Source organism: Poecilia reticulata, chromosome 21, assembly GCF_904066995.2.
Source record: "Poecilia reticulata chromosome 21, P_reticulata-male-v2, whole genome shotgun sequence".
Classification (NCBI taxonomy): Eukaryota; Metazoa; Chordata; class Actinopteri; order Cyprinodontiformes; family Poeciliidae; genus Poecilia; species Poecilia reticulata.
In genome coordinates, this window is record NC_088850.1 from 4,491,376 (window position 1) to 4,508,387 (window position 17,012).

The window sequence follows — 17,012 nt, forward strand, 5'->3', positions numbered from 1 at the left end:
AAACACTCAAAGTAAAAGATGTAAGACTTTAGAAACTTAGAAATTTTGACGGTTTATCCAAAGTTTTAAGATTAGTCTTAAAGTTTCTGATTTCTCTTAGAATATTTTTCAACTTTTCAAACTAAGAAATGTACTTGTTTTGTTTTTTTATTTATTGAGAAAAGTTTCAATGATATGACTTTCGAATTAGATTAATATCAACATTTCTAAGGGGGAGGCTGTTGCAGTAAATTTGCTCCTCCCTTTTTTTTTGCATCAGCGATGACCCTAACGCACCTGCCAGATGAATTCTGCCAAACTGTGAAGGTTTGTTAACTTAGCTGGAATCTGACAGCATTAGCTGCAGAATAAGCCGACTGGTTTCCTTGCAGGGCGTCTTCCCCCTCCTGCAGATGCGCCGGCCGCTAAGCGTGCCGCGTTATTCTGCTGCAGCAGCAGCTGAGCTGAACTGGGGTCTCGTCTGGGACGCGTCACTGTCAGCGTGAGACAAAAGGCCGACAGGAAGGAGGGAAGGCGGCTGTTGGGGCTCGGGGCGGTTTGGCCTCCCACAGGGAGTCAAAACGCAGCAGCAGGTCAGGAAAGAGGAGCGGCAGCTGCTGTGAGCGACGGCGTTTTCCTCACAAAACGATTCTTCATCCTGTCGCCGAACAGGAAACGGATCAGACAAACTGCTCGTGCGTAAGAAACGTGTAAGAGGAAACACTTCTGGGGGTTTAATTACGCCAACAGACGGTTGAAATTGAGAGGCAATGCTTGTCGTTTCTGCAGCGTCTGCGATCAACAGCTGGCCCCACGTAGCCTTGACCTCTGACCTTTCCATTCTGCCCCATTTTCTGCTCAAACACGCCCACAATCCATCTGGGCAACCCTTTGAAGCTGAAAACAATAGCGGAGAAACTTCAACCTACTTTTACTCAAGTAAAAGTATTTGGTACAAAGTACTGAGTAACTGATCAAAACAATCTGAACTAATTTTAACGACTAAAAAGTAAAATACTGAATTTTGAAATTAGATGATTTGTGAAAGTTCCTACATTGGAGTATTAGGGACAGTTAAGGAAAATTACAAGAATAAAATAATAAAATACAAGTCATATTATTACAACTTTATTCTTATTTATTATTCTTAAGAAATGTTCTTAGTATGGCCCTAATCCTCTCATCGTAGGTTATTAGTGGCACTGAAAAATTTAGTTTTAGCTTGTCAAATAAATACGTCAAAATTTGCTGCAATACAAAAGTTAAAGGCATCAAAATAATCTAATCTGCATCCACAAGATCCAAACACGGAGCTTTCAGCTTCTAAGCAGCACAAATCTGGAACCAACTTCCAGAAAACTGCAAAAAAGCTGAAACACTGAGTTCCTTTAAATCCAGACTAAAAGCAAACCTGATTAGTTCAATAACTGGAACATTGATCAATGAATGAATAATGAAGCAAAATCAATATTAGTTTAATCAATAAAATTATTTGGCAATAGAAAGACTAGAACACTTTACATCAGAACCATCTTTAAAACACACATAAAAACGAAACGTCTATAAATACAAAGTGAAGCATCTAAACTGTTTATTTCCTGCATAAATATCAGAGATAAACATCATCGATCGCGTTTCCCTCTGCAGTGGAAACAGGAAGACGTGCAAAAACAAATAGCCGACGACAGTGGAACCTGATTCTCCTGACGCAGCTCGAAAGTGAAGGGCAGAGGCACAAATAAACCCCACAATCCTCAGGGGAGCTTTCCGAGGTCTGCACACGGCGGCCATCTTTAAAACGTCATCTGTTAATTTTGAAGGCAGTAAAACTGAAAGAGTTCAGACCTGAGTCGATTCTGCAGAACTGAAATGCATCATAAAGCATCCAGCTCCACTGACATCATTTCTACAGGAGAGAAGATGAGAACCTACAAGCATCCAAAGGTATCAAAACTGAAAGGAAACAAGAAGCTGAAATCTACGGAAGGAGATTAGGGCCACTAAGACAAAAAATAAATAAAGAATTGTGACTTTTTTCTCAGAATTTTGATCTCGGAACATTAAAATAAAAATTCTGCTGTCAAAATCTTCGGGGAAAAAAAAGTAAAAAATCTGAGATTAAAGTCAAAATTTTGTGAAAATAATTTGGTGGAATTCTGACTAAAAAGTCTGAATTGTGAGATTAAAGTCAGAATTCTCAGAATTTTGAAAAAGAAAAAAAAAATTTGCCGAATTTTGACTTTTGATCATAGAAGATTAAAGTCCGAGTCAAATTTGTGAGATTAAAATCTGATTTCTGAGATTAAAATCAGATTTCTGACTCTTTTCTCAGAGTTCAGAATATTAAAGTGAAAATTCTGTAAACAAAATCTAAATTCTGAGAAAAAAAAATCTGAATTTTCTCAGAATTCTAAGAATAAAGTCAGAATTCTAGCAATTTAATATTAGAGTCGAAATTATTATAATTTTTTTTGGCACTTATCCTCTTCCGTATAAATTCCTAAAAATCTGTGACAGAGTTTTTAATTTAAACGCCATTCATGAAAGGCAGGAATCAAGATGCTCGTTAATTTTTTGCTCCTGAATTTTAGCCTGGCAGACAGGACAGCTGACCATCATCACCAAAGAGGAGGAAGATGAGGAAGAGGAGGAGCTCCCGCTGTGAAGCGATGCTGGGGTGGCGGCTGACGCCGTCTGCGTCTTTCCTGTCTCCCTCGCTGCTGTTGAGCTGCTGTTCATTGTCTTCTCAAAGAAATCAAAGATGCTGGCTGAGGTGCTTCGGTCGTCCCGCGACCTTTTCCTCGACGCCTGGCCTCCATTTTGAACCCCAGAGTCGCTGAAATACTTGGACTGAGCCGGCGTTGCAGCGCCGCCTGCAGGTGCTGCTAGTTTTAGAGGCGACAGCTGCAAACTGGAGTTGGATGTAGAGGAAGGGGAAGTCTCTGTGGTTTCTCCTGACTTCCTGATGGTGGCGCTGTCGAACAGCTCCTGAATGGAAGCTTGTCTCATCCTCTCTCCCGGAGATTTAGAAACTTTCACCGGAGAGCCGTTAACATTGGCAAACACTCTGGTGTTTCCAACGGATCTCTTCGCAGGAGGTTTTACTCCGAAAGAGGGTCGGGCGTTTGAGATGGAGTTGGTTTGATCCGATAAGCCGGAGCAAACTGGAGAGGAGACGGAGATGGACGAAAAAGGCACTGATGGCGAGCGAGATGGAGCGGAAGAGGAGGAGGTTTGGGACATCCCTCCCAGCAGGAAGCCTTTCCCGCTGAAAGGGATGACGTTCCTGATGTCCTGAGATCCAGAAGCTGGGAACAAAAACAGCAAGTGTCAAAATAAGACAGGAGAAATTATTGTAGAAATTGATTAACCTCTAAAATATTCTGGCAATTGATTATTTTTGATTATTCTGACAATTAATTGATTATTCTGATGATTAATCAATTATTTTTTTGAAGATTAATCAACTATTCTAACAATTAATTGACTATCCTGATGATTAATCGAATTAAAAATTGGCACATTCTGCTGATTTTTCATTTAACCACCTAAACTTAGTTTATAAAATATTAGAAAAAAGTCAAATAATACAAATAAAAAATTCAGTTCCTTTTCTACTTAAGGAAAAAACCTTTTCTTGCCAATCTTTAGTAAACGCTTGATTACCTCTGCAACCAAAAAAAATATAATTCTAACTTTAGCATATGAAGCTCTGCTGTGACTGTGTTGATTACTTTATAAAATAACTGATTAATAGAAGATTTTATTTACAGAATTTGAAACAGGTGAAGACTATGCCACTAGAACATATTTACAGAAAAAGGACTTTAATCTTAAATTAAAATGTTCTTTTTTGAACTGTTTTGCCTTAATTAATGCTCTGAGTGTGTTGTTCTTTCAACAAATTGCCTTTTTTTGAGTCTGTATTCAGTTAACAATTAATCGATTACTAAATTAGTTCACGATTATTTCAATCAATTAATCGCGATTAATCGTATCATCCCTTATCAAAACCAACCAAACTGATAGGAAAGTTAAACCTGACACTGCAGATAAGGTAAAGCCAAATCACCTTTGACTGTTTCTGAAGGTTTCCCAGTCCCTGCTGTCTTCTTCTCCGAGGTCTTCTTGTTTTTTTTCCCGTATCCTTCAGGCTCTTTGACCTTAGTGTAAGTCCCACCGCATGACCTCCGGTGGTCCTCCCACCAGGGGTCCAGAGAGGACGGGGCCCGGTTCATGGCCCTCTTCACGTACCCAAAGTAAGGCTTGCGGTTCTGGCAGGGCCCGTTGCATCGCCACCAGTGCTGCCGGTAAACGTCGACTTCATCATGGAAGCTGTGGTAGATCTAAAAAGACAACAATAAAAGCGAATTTCAGATCAAACTGAGGATTATCAGCTGATGGAGCTCAGTGGAGAAGGAAATACGCCTACAGTGATTTTGGTCCCGCTGGCCTTGTTGATCCTGTTCATGTGTTTGCAGAACTCGGGTCCGTGTCCGTCTCTGTCTCGGTCGTTCTGGGTCACAAACAGGAGCGCGTGGATCATTTCATGGAGGAGAGTCTGTGAAACAAACAGGTAGCAACATTAGTATATTAGAAATACAAATAAAACTCTTTATTTTACAATAGAGTCTGACCTCAACCAGGTCTTTTCTGGGCCTCAGCTTCAGCAGAGGCTCGCTGAGCCGGATCGAACAGAGTCCACCTCGGCCTTCATAAGAGCACACACCGGCACACCTACAGAAAGACAACAACAACAAAAAAAATGTATTCAGAACATTAACATTAATATTAATTTAAATTCTTAAACACCTAGTTTTTCTTTGCTACTTTACGAAAAAAGGAATATGGTATCTACTGGCCATTAAATGAATATCGGATATAAATCAGTGCATTCCTGCATGTCTGAAAGTTTAAACTGATTTTAATATGTTAAATAAACAAAAGAAAATAAAAAAGAGCAGATGAAAAATGACCAAGTTACAGAATGTTTGACGAAATAAAAGATCTGACTGATAGAATGCATATTTTCCAGGGATTATTTGAATGATACATTTTATAATAATCTTGTTAAAAGTGTGTTTTGAGGTCAGTATTTTGATTTGTTATTAAAGGAAATATTCATAATTACTCCTCTGGGAATCACAATCTTGTTTTCTCTGCTCAGATTACAAACCTCTTACTCAGAGGCAACTTGTGGAGAAAATAGTCACAGAAAGCAGATGAAACTTCTCAGCATTATTTTGACGTTACTGATAGGATTTCTCTTTGCCAGCCACATGGAATTTGTGTTTTCTGAAATGGTTCTGCTTGTTCTGTGTTTTGAAATTAGCTCTCATTGCCATGAAAGGAAGTTTTATGTTCAGCTGCTGAGTTTTGGAAAGTGCTGTGGAGCAAAGTTCACGGTGAGGTCATGGGAGGAGGACTGCTCTGTCCACATGTATTTTGTGGTTCTGAATGAGTCTCCTGAGGTTTTGTGTGTGGCGAACCGGGGGTCACTTTTATGACCCGGCATCCTCATTCTGGGTTGGACTCCACCCGGACTGCTCCCCGTCACTGATCCGGTTTGTGGTTCTCCTCAGGGACACAAACAGCTATATGTGTTTCCATTGACCAGTCATCATTCCTCCTCGTCAACAGGACATGTTTTGGACTATAAGGGCCAGGATATGAGAATTTTTGTTTGATTACAAGAATATACTCATAATATTAGCAAATAAATGAAAATTGCCAGATAAAACGTCTTATGAGAAAATTGTTTTCTTGAGGAAAAAAGTGATCAGGTTCTCTTGTGACCACCTTAGTCGTTGCAGTTCTTTCTTCTAAAATGTTTGTACCGCCTTTTCAACATCCTGCTACTGATAATAATTTGATCCTGATGTGTTAAAAGGTTAAATATTTATATTAGGCATTAAGTATTACCTGTAACATTTACACAAAAGTATAGCTTCACAAGATGTTCAACATTCCTCATTTTAATGAGGAATATTCTCTCATTCAAAGTCCAAATAAATAAAAGTTAAATTATATCACTCTGAACTAACAAGGAGTGCACCGGCCAAAACATCCCAATATTTAAAATTGTTTTTATATTCAAACACCCTAAGTCGATCATTCAATGTAATCAATTAATCGTCCACCTCTACTTCCACCTAAACTTTGAAAATCAGAAGCATCGGCTGTGATTTTGTGTTGAGAAATGCTGATATTTCTGCCTTATTAAATAAATGTATTTATTTATAAATAAAAAGTGTCTTACAGGGTCATTCTGGGGCTCCACTTGACCTCCACTCCGTTGAGTTTCCCCCAGAAGAACATGTCGTTGAACTCCAGAAACATGGACCTCAAGTCCGGGTTGGGGTCCAGCATCTCCCAGGACTTGTCTACGATGCTCAGCGGCCTCTCGGGCTGAACGGTCGGCGGCTTCCAGCGGGTAACAGCGCCGCTGCCACCTCCATGTGGCTCAGCTTTCTGTTTCTTACTGCTATGTCCGAAGCCATCCTCCAGAAAACAGTCCGGTGGGATCTGGGAAGTCTGGTACTCGGTGTCGAACTGTTCCTGAAGCTGAATGGCGAGCAGGAAATCAGCATCCATGACAACAACAACTAGCAGGAAGCTAACTAGCTTTGTTGCCAGATATTCACGTAAAATAAAAGCAACCTAAGTTCTGGAGTGAACAGAAACTTCGACCAGATCATAATAAAAGCCTATCAGAGTGAAAGTGCGCGGGTTTTGGTCATATTTCCGAATTAAGCCACACTTTCTAAGCCAAGAGTAACAGATAACTGCCGAATTGTTAAAAACTAGAGCCGATAAGTCAAAGAGCTACAGTGCAAATTATGTATTTCCGGTAGTGTTCAAAAATAAAAGCATAAGTTTTTGGAGTAGTTTCAGTCATTTGGCAGATTTTCGCTATTTTTGTTTAAAATCTAAATAATAAAAAGACTTAAACTAAAACTCTCAATCAATAAAATACATTTTGCCTTTATTTACGAGATTTTCAGCGTTAACTCATAAACTTGATTACGCTTTCCTGTCAAAACCTGACCCGGATGTTGTTCTACGGTCAAGTCAAATATACTTTGAATTTTACATTTTAAAAATAGATTTGTTTAATATTTAATATGCAGAGGTGCGTAAATAATCAGTGCATAAGAGTAGGACTACTTCAAAAATATTGTTTTACTAAATTAAAAGTAAAAAGTATAAGTTCAAGAAAATACTGTTGCAAGAATAAACATGATATTTGGTAAATAGTCTGTCAGAATTCTGAAGGAAAAAAAAAGCTTAAAATGCTGAGGAAAAAACCCGGAATAAGGCGAGATATCTGAGATTAAAGTTAGAACTCTGAAAAAGGGAATACATCTGAGAGAAAAATAGGAAATCTTATCTCGGTGTCCCTAATTAAATTCTGTGGTTGGTAAATAAATAAATAAATAAATAAATAAATAAATAAATAAATAAATAAATAAACGTGATTCAATACAAACGTTCTATTTCAATTTTTTTGTATTTTATTTAGCAGTGTGGGCTAGAGCTTACCTTCCCAATATGGCGGCGCCGTTGACGTGCCAATCCCCGTGACGTTCACAACCCGGGTCCACCTTCAAACAACTTCCTGTTTGTGTATTAGCGGATATGAAGGAGTTTTTCCACTGTTCTCATTCCTCTACTTCCCAATTCTACTTTTGATTTAATACGTGACTAAAACTGAGGACTAAAGATGTCTGAAACCGGGAACCGACTACGGAAGCTTCTCGAATCGCCCAATTTCGACCCGCAAAGCTACGTGAAACAGTTGTCCCAGCAGTCCGACGGAGACAGAGACCTGCAGGAGCATCGGCAGAAAATCCAGAATCTAGCCGACGAGACGGCCCAGAACCTCAAAAAGAATGTTTACAAGAACTACAGGCAGTTCATCGAGACGGCCAAGGAGATCTCATACCTGGAGAGCGAGATGTACCAGCTGAGCCACATCCTGACCGAGCAGAAGAGCATCATGGAGAGCATCACTCAGTCCCTGCTCTCCACGGATAAAGATGAGACCTCCAAAGAAATGCAGGCAGCCTTCCCCAAAGAGACAGAGGAGCTGAAGCAGAGGACGCTCACCTCCCTGCTGGAGAAGGTGGAAGGAGCAAAGAACATCATGGACACCCCGGGGAGACACCTGGTCTACAATGGAGACCTGGTAGAGTTTGACGTGGACAACATGTCTCCCATCCAGAAGGTGAAATGAAATCATTATTTATAATGTGTAAAATGAGAAAAAAAAGCGAATGAGAAGAAAACAAACATAATGATAATAATCAAACATAAAAAATAGGGCTACAACTAGTAATCGATTATCTTGACGATTAATCGGATAAAAACAGCACGTTCTACAATTTTCTCATTTAACCACTTAAGTCTTTTGCTGTTCAATGTTAGAAATACATCAAAACATCCAAATAAATAATTCAATGCCTTTTTAAAATAAGAAAATAAACATTTTATTGCCCACAATGCAACATTCCTTAAGTAAATCTGAACGAGTGACACTAAAGCTAAAAACATATTCACAGACTAAGGTGTTATTAACTTGAACGCAAAATGTTTATGTTTTTTGTACATTTTTGGCTTAAGTGCTGCTCTGAATATGTTGCTGTTTTCAATGAATTGATTTAAAATATAAATATATGTCCATCAGGAAAAGAAAACACAAGTTCAGCTAAATATATATGATTTCTGTGGTTCATAATATGTAGACTAAAATAAATATTGGTGTTTTTAGTACAAAAACAAATTTTTCCTTGACAACCATGCTTGCCATCTTGAATTTTTCAGTCGCTGGTGGATTTGTTTCAGCGAATCTCAAAGTGTTTTATTTTGTTCAATAATCTGCTGCACAAAATAATCTTTAATTGGTTTGGCACACTTCTTGTTTTCACCAGGTTCACGCTTTCCTCATGAACGACTGCCTGCTGATCGCCACCTGGTTACCCAACCGCAGAGGCACGGTGAAGTACAAATACAACGCCTTGTACGACCTTGAGAGCTTCGCCGTGGTGAACGTGAAGGACAACCCCCCCATGAAGGACATGTTCAAGATCCTCATGTTCCCCGACAGCCGCATCTTCCAGGCGGAGAACAGCAAAGTGAAGAAGGAGTGGCTGGAGATCCTGGACGAGACCAAGAAGAACAAAGTTTCCAAGGAGAAGCACAAGAAGGAGGAGGAGGTCCCTACGTCTCCGGTGCGGACCGAGGTGTCCACCAACCCCTTCGACATGGAGGACGAGGAAACGGTGGGGTCGGAGGACGGCGTGGATCTGAGCATGGAGTGGATCCAGGAGCTGCCGGAGGATCTGGACGTGTGCATCGCGCAAAGGGACTTCGAGGGCGCAGTGGACCTGCTGGACAAGCTGAATGGGTATCTGAAGGACCAGCCGGCGACGCCGAAGGTGAAGGAGCTCCGGGCGAAGGTGGATGAGCGTGTGAGGCAGCTGACGGAGGTCCTGGTGTTTGAGTTGTCTCCTGATCGTTCCCTTCGCGGTGGACCTAAAGCGACCCGGCGGGCGGTGTCCCAACTCATCCGACTTGGTCAGTGTTTCTCAAAGTGGGGGAAGATGAGAAAACAAATACAAAAAAATACACTTTCCAGTCATAAATTTAAAGTTTTGTAGAAATTATTATAAAATATAAGTTAAAATAACTTATTGAATACGGAGGTAAAAGTTAGGAAATGGAAATTCAGGAAAACACAATTAATCAGACTGCCAGTCAAATTGTCTGCCAATCAAATTTATCAAGTTGCTTTGCTCCTCAAGCTAGAAATGAAACAATTTCTGACAAGAAAAAGACTCCAGCTGCTACAAAAGCCGACACTGTGGAGACAAAATAAAATTTGATGCGATAAATAGAAAAAAATAAAACTTTTTTAATCAAAAGAGGAGGTGGAAAATTGTACCTGGTAATATAGCAACATCAGATTAATAGTCATAAAATATTATCTGAGAAAATGTTCCACCACAGAACATGTTGCCAAGTAAAATTAGGAGGTATGAGGTTAGCATTTATGCTAAACGAAAGTAATAATTATTGAATAGTAAATAAAAATTAGATAAAAATGATAAAATTCTGTTTTTTTACATATTTTGTAGCATTGTCTGTGGGCTTACTAAGGGGGCCTCTGGCTAGAAGCTGACAGTATTTGGGCAACCATGAAACCCTGAACTAACTCACTCACTCTTTGGTTACCTAGCAACTCACTCACTCTTTGGTTACCTAGCAACTCACTCACTCTTTGGTTACCTAGCAACTCACTCATTCTTTGGTTACCTAGCAACAACCTGTTGAGTAACTGGGGCAGCAGCAGTTTAAAGTTTTGCCACAGTGCCTCATAACTGCTTAAAAAAGCCGCAGTGGAGTTTGGTAGTATTTCAGATATTTAAATTTAAAAAACGAATCAATGTTTTTCAGCCAAGCCCTCCAGGCCTTTTCCAGCTTATCGACTTTGTCGCTATTTTTTTTTTTTTTTAGCAAATTTTCAGACAAAAACTAATGGTATTTGCAGGTCAGGCACTCCAAAGCTGTAATCATTGCACCACTAAACCAAATCAAAACTAGAAAAGTGTAACAAAACATTGAGAACTGTTGATCAAACCCCCCCAGAGAAACATATTTTAATAAATACTAAGGTCCAGACTTCTGTGTCGTACTGGAAAATCAGTAATACTTTAATGTATCATTGTATAATGGATTCTGCTGGTTTCAGGTCAGTCCACCAAAGCATGCGAACTCTTCCTGAAGAACCGCGCCGCCGCCGTCCAGACAGCGATCCGGCAGCTTCGCATCGAAGGAGCCACGCTTCTCTACATCCACAAGCTCTGCAACATCTTCTTCACCAGCTTGCTGGAAACCGCTAAAGAGTTTGAAATGGACTTCGCGGGCAACACGGGCTGCTACTCGGCCTTCGTGGTCTGGTCCAGGTCGGCCATGACCATGTTTGTAGACGCCTTCAGCAAACAGGTCAGCGAAGACGCTAAGAGATGGGTTCAAAGGTGTTTTCACACCTGATGGTCTGGTAGATTTGGTTCAATTGTGGACCAAAATTGTAACATTTGTTACATTTTCATGGTTCTCATATAAGGACAGAAAAGAGAGGAGTAAATGTCCGCCAAAAAAACTTTTTCTAGAAAAAACACGGAAATGTCTGAGTTTCAAAAGTTAAAAATTTGCTAGGAAAAGCTAAAAAAAATGTGATTAATCTTTTAAATCTTTTTAAAAAAGTGAAAATCCATCCATCCATCCATCCATCCATCCATTTTCTTCCGCTTATCCGGGGTCGGGTCGCGGGGGCAGCAGCTTCAGAAGGGAGGCCCAAATTTGGTAGAAAAAAAAATCAAAAATGTTGAGATTGATCTCGGAAATTTTCTGGAATAAAATAGAAAATTTCCGAATTTCATCCATCCATCCATCCATTTTCTATACACCCTTATCCCTTAATGGGGTCAGGAGGGTTGCTGGTGCCCATCTCCAGCTAACGTTCCGGGCGAGAGGCGGGGTCACCCTGGACAGATCGCCAGTTTGTCGCAGGGCAACTCCGAATTTCAAAAGTAGAAAATTTAAGTTTCTAAAAAAAAAAAACGTACAATTTTCTGAGTTTTAAAAGTTTTAAACTCTGATTCTGAAATTTTGAGATTGATCTTTGTAAATTAAATGGAAAAACGGTTCGGGTTTGCTTTGGTTGTATTTTCCCAGAATGCCATGCGCTCACTTCCAGTTCACTTCCTGCTTTTGCAGCGGTACCCGCTCTGCTTTGCATCCTCGTCTGGATTCAAACATCACCAGAGTTCACTTCAACCGAACAGAGGCCGAGGTTTATAGGTGCACCAAGGTGCTTGTTATCGAAATATTCTTCAGCTTAATGAATGTTTTCCACTTTTTCAGGTGTTTGACAGTAAGGAGAGTCTGTCCACAGCAGCCGAGTGCGTGAAAGTGGCCAAAGAGCACTGCCAGCAGCTGACCGAGATCGGCCTGGACCTGACCTTCACTCTGCAGTCACTGCTGGTTAAGGATGTCAAGGCGGCCCTGCAGAGCTACAAGGATATCATCATCGAAGCCACCAAGCACAGGAACTCGGAGGAGATGTGGAGGAGGATGAACCTGATGACCCCTGAGGCTTTGGCCAAACTCAAGGTGGTGCCGACTGCCATTGTCCCATCTTTTGTCCTGCTTTCTGTATTGTTTTCAGCTTTTGGAAGCTGAAGTATTTTGCTATATTTTGTAAGATTCCTTTTTAAGGCAAAAAAATCTACCAAAAGATACACAGACAAGAAGAAACAGTGGATGGAAAAATGCTTTTTCTGAATTATAAGTCACATGAATGTGGATACACTGTAAAATTTATGAAAGACTCAGATTTATTAGTTTTAGTTTAGTAAACAATTGTTTAATACATGATTAATCATTTAGCAAACAATTAATTGCTTACTAAATAATTAATAAATTACTAACCGATTAATCTATAGCAGTGGTTCTTAACCTTTTTTGAGGGACCGAACCCCCCAGTTTCATATGCGCATTCACCGAACCCTCCACCCCCATTTCCCCTCCACCCCCATCCTCCCCGCCGACACACAAAAGACTTTGCGGTATTCTGATTTAGTAATGTAATTATATTAGCTGTGTTACCACCCCCACGCCACTAGAGGCAGTACCAACCCCGAAAAGATGCGACTAAGAAACAGATTTAGACTATAGAATTTGGTAAAAACTGAGTTTTGCTGAAGTAATTAAAGACACAAGTTCAAATCCCTGCTGAGAGTGGAGCTCCTTCTATCAGGGCTCCTCCGCAGCTCTGATTGGCTAAGCAATGTAACATGATCCTCTGATTGGCTAAGCAATGTAACGTGATCCTCTGATTGGCTAAGCAATGTAACATGATCCTCTGATGGCAAAGTGATGGCAAAGCGGGGCGTCATCACGACTTTACACAAGTGTGTCTTTACCTCCGCGGCAGAGGCTCCGCCGAACCCCTGAGACCGACTCACCGAACCCCTGGGGTTCGACCGAACCCAGGTTAAGAACCACTGATCTATAGTTTACTAATCAATTGTAAATGAAAAAATAATTTAGGTTTTAATTATTTAGTAAATGATTGTTTAATAAACAATCATCTAGCAAATGATTAATGGGTTACTAAGTGATACATTTTTCACTAAATGATTAATCGTGTACTAACCGATTAATCTATCATATACCAAACAATTGTAAATGAAAAAGGTTTTTAAGCTTGTAGTAAATGATTGTTTAGTAAACATTTAAGTCTTTGCTAAATTATGAAATGCTTAGTAAACAAGTAATTGTTCAATAAACTTTTAATTGCTTTCGAAATTATTAATTTGTCATTTATTAAACAGTTGTAAACAAAAAATCATTTAGTTATTAATCGTTTAGAAAACAATTGATTATTAGATTAGTTGAGGATTATTTAATATTCCTTTGCTAACGCTACAATCTTCTCTCCTATTGCAGGAAGAGATGCGCAGTTGTGATATCAACTTCCAGCTGTACACAGGCGACGACTGCTGGGTCAACCTGAGCTACACGGTCGTAGCCTTCACCAAGCAGATGATGAGCTTCCTGGAGGAAGGCCTGAAGCTCTACTTCCCCGAGCTGCACATGGTGCTGCTGGAGAGCCTGCGGGAGATCATCCTGGTGGCCGTGCAGCACGTCGACTACAGCCTGCGCTGCGAGCAGGACTCCGACAAGAAGTCCTTCATCCTGCAGAACGCCAGCTTCCTGCACGACACCGTGCTGCCGGTGGTGGAGCGGCGCTTCGAGGAGGCGGTGGGGAAGCCGGCCAAGCAGCTGCAGGACCTGAGGAAGAGCACGAGGCCGGTGCGGATCAACCCTGACAGCACCACTTCCTTGGTGTGAGGCGGTCGGGAACGCCCACGCATCCGTTCCCTCCCTGCAATTTCACAGCTGACTGAAACGCTAATTGCTGCTTTTTGTTGTGAGGCTGCAGCAGCAGCAAAATGAAAACAGTAAGCTCACCATTTCTGTTCTCACATAAAGGTTTATTTTAGCTTATGAAAATAATTCCTCATCAAGAGTTGGACATAGCAAATACACTGCAAAAACAAAATCTTACCAAGTATCTTAGTGTAGTTTCTAGTGTAAATATCTTACTACACTTAAAATAGTAACCTTGTTTTATGTCAATAATTCCCTAATATTGATGAAAAGTTCCAGTTCTATTGGCAGATTATTTCACTTATAACAGGAAAAAAATGTCTTGTTATAAGTAAAATAATCTGCCAGAGGAACTAGTCATTTTTCTGCAATTTTAAGAAATTATTTACGTAAAACAAGCTCCTATATCTTGCTGAGAAGTTACTGATGTGTAAGTTTTGTCTTATTTCAAGTTAACTAAGGATTTGCGCTAGAAACTAGACCAAAATTACTTGACAAGATTTTGTGTTTTTGCAGTGTACACACTTTATGCTTCTTTATCTCTTCCATAAATGCATTTTCTTTTGCCAAATTTAATAATCAAATGCAGATTTTTTTTTAAATGTTTGCATAAAACAAAGGTATTTGCTTCAGATTAACAGGTTTACCCATCACTAATGTTGATTTTCATGCAAGGTGTTTACAATGGTGCATTAAGGTCATTGTAAATTTAAAAAACAAAAAAGAGTCAATTTCCACCAAAAAATGTCAGAAATCTTCAAGACAAATTTTGAACATTTCTGAGTTTGAAAAGTAGAAAATTTGTAAGAAGAAAGCACAGACATTTTGAGATTAATCTCAGAAATTTTATTGAAAAAACTTGGAAAACTGAGTTTGAAAAGTGAAAAATTGTCAAATATTAAGACAAAATTGTCAAAACTCTAGAAAGTTTCCAAGATTAATCTCAAAATTAGATTTTTTTTCTAACATGTATATATATAACTATATATATATATATAATAAGTATATGTAATAATCTACAAGTTTCTGAGTTTGTTGTTGGAAATGTACCTTTTTTTAAATCTACGGTGGCCCTAATCCGCCGAAGTAGATTTGTTGTTTGATCATGTAAATTTTGAGGCAGCCATTTTGTATGTCGGATGAAAAGGGATGAATAAACACCATTATGTCGAATGTGAGTTTTTGTTTGACTTTAACACATTTTAATTATTTATTTCAGACATGAGAAAAACAATAGAAGCAAACAAAAGGGATTTATTAATAAAGTAAAACATTAATGCTAAAATATGCTTATATAATCCCACTCCTTGTCCTTTTTATTTTCAAATATAAAGATAATCAAATGCACGCTGAATTTTGTTGTACTAGTGTAATAAATCATTAACAAATGTATTGGTTTGTTTTTGACAGAATTATTCACATTTGAAGCAGAATTTGGTTCTTTCTGCTAGTAAACCAGTGGAGCTGAAACTCTGGTTTAATACAAACATTACTTCCAGATCAAGTAAAAATGTCAAACAAGCAGAATCAACTCTTAATATATTGACTTTATCTGACTAAAGTTAAACCAGAGACATCAAGAAAATCAAAACATATCAAAGTTATCCAAAATATTTCAGTTGTTTTAAATAATCCTGAATCTCAGAACTTGTTTAATAAGAGACTTGTGAGGATGTTTCTGTTATTTTTTACTGAAAGTTTTAGTTCGAATCATTATCATGAAGAGCTGCCGCCCTCTTGTGGCAGGCTAGTATCAGCAAATAGATGTTTACAAACAGAAACTCATAACTTACTTTAATATCTTCAGTGATAAGTGGTCTTCATTGGAGAAAATCTCAGAGATAGCAGCCAAAAAGGCAAAATCAATGCAGATGAAATTATTTAACTGGAGTGTGAGATGAAATTAATCTCCGAATTCAAACTTCAATTTCCAAATTCTGGCATTCTTCTCAGAATTCAGAATTTTTTTCCCCTCAAAATTAATTTTCTTCTTAAGAATTTGGGATTTAACGTCCGAATTCTGACTTTTTTTCCTTGTAGTTGTGAATCTCATAATTCTTTTTTTTTTTTCTCAGAATAAGAATTGTTTAAATTGTTTATGCGTCATAGTCTCTAATCTAGTCTCAAAACTCACATTTACAGAGTAAATTACAGAGTAAAATTGGGTCAGACTTTCAGTGTGGATGAAGTGCAGATTAAATAGCGAGGAAGAAACAATGTTATTATTTTCATATACTAGCACAACTGATGTACACCTAATAATCTTTGGTTACTAATTTTGAATTTTAACACAGAATTAGAATTCTGAGGGAAAAAAAAATCAGAGTTCATTTATTTTCTGTTGCCCCAATCTTCCATAAATCTGTTACTGAAGGCAATAAAACTGGACAAAATGTCTTGTCTGAGGAGATTTATGTAGCATTGTTCACACAATGATGTGCACAGATCCTCATTTCACAACAAAGCACATGTGAAAGGCAGGTAATGTGATGCTAACAGGGCTGATAAATGGGAAATCTGTTCCAGTATGTGGGATTGATGCGGCTCCCTGAGGGACCCCAGACGCTGCTGCTGCTGCTGCTGTCTGCTCCGTTAAATGTCCAGCTAACACAAAAGGCTAACGTGACAAACACAAAGGTTACTCGGTCGATCCGCTGCAGAGGCTCCCTCGTCCATTTTTAGCGTGTTTGGGATCCATCTGATAGTCATTTGGTGGAGAATGTGTTTCCACCAGCGACCATGTTTCATCCTCATCATCACTCCGACGGCAGAACGGACGCAGAATTATGATCTTTATAGCGGCCGCCATTATTGTTGACATAATGATGTCAGTTAAGACCCATTTCTGTCTTGTTTAGAAGACTGTGCACTTTTTGCTACTACTGGGAAATTAATTAAATGAAAAGTAAAGTTGCTTTGTTTTTTTTAAATACATGAAGTTAGCTATACAACACCTATTCGCCATTGTTTAGCTAATTTTATTAGCACTGTTCTTTGGAATTACCTGAAGAAAAATGCATTGCGTTTTGTTTGAGAAGCTACATTTTAAAGTGAGATTAGTTGTAGACCATAGCTGT

General features: G+C 39.0%; 2 protein-coding genes across 2 annotated transcripts; one reads left to right on the forward strand and one right to left on the reverse strand.

The window, feature by feature from the left end:
* Positions 1–1,438: 1,438 nt before the first annotated feature.
* Positions 1,439–6,828, reverse strand: sprtn (SprT-like N-terminal domain). Its single transcript, XM_008397261.3, has 5 exons — positions 6,239–6,828; positions 4,617–4,716; positions 4,412–4,540; positions 4,052–4,325; positions 1,439–3,287 (listed from the first exon to the last, which is right to left on the reverse strand). Exons 1-5 carry the CDS (start codon positions 6,571–6,573, stop codon positions 2,518–2,520), a joined length of 1,608 nt encoding a protein of 535 aa, XP_008395483.2. The 5' UTR covers positions 6,574–6,828; the 3' UTR covers positions 1,439–2,517.
* Positions 6,829–7,554: 726 nt separating this feature from the next.
* exoc8 (exocyst complex component 8) lies at positions 7,555–15,108 on the forward strand. Its single transcript, XM_008397263.3, has 5 exons — positions 7,555–8,206; positions 8,910–9,555; positions 10,730–10,983; positions 11,905–12,153; positions 13,492–15,108. The coding sequence occupies exons 1-5, from the start codon at positions 7,703–7,705 to the stop codon at positions 13,894–13,896; spliced, it is 2,058 nt and encodes a 685-aa protein (XP_008395485.2). The 5' UTR covers positions 7,555–7,702; the 3' UTR covers positions 13,897–15,108.
* Positions 15,109–17,012: the final 1,904 nt, after the last annotated feature.

Coding starts and splice junctions, on each gene's coding strand:
- sprtn (XM_008397261.3), bottom strand. CDS start 6,573: ATGGATGCTGATTTCCTGCTCGCCATTCAGCTTCAGGAACAGTTCGAC. Junction 4,717..6,238: donor TGGAGCCCCAGAATGACCCT/GTAAGACACTTT, acceptor GTCTTTCTGTAG/GTGTGCCGGTGTGTGCTCTT. Junction 3,288..4,051: donor ACCTTCAGAAACAGTCAAAG/GTGATTTGGCTT, acceptor TTTTGTTCCCAG/CTTCTGGATCTCAGGACATC.
- exoc8 (XM_008397263.3), top strand. CDS start 7,703: ATGTCTGAAACCGGGAACCGACTACGGAAGCTTCTCGAATCGCCCAAT. Junction 9,556..10,729: donor GTCCCAACTCATCCGACTTG/GTCAGTGTTTCT, acceptor TGCTGGTTTCAG/GTCAGTCCACCAAAGCATGC. Junction 10,984..11,904: donor TAGACGCCTTCAGCAAACAG/GTCAGCGAAGAC, acceptor CCACTTTTTCAG/GTGTTTGACAGTAAGGAGAG.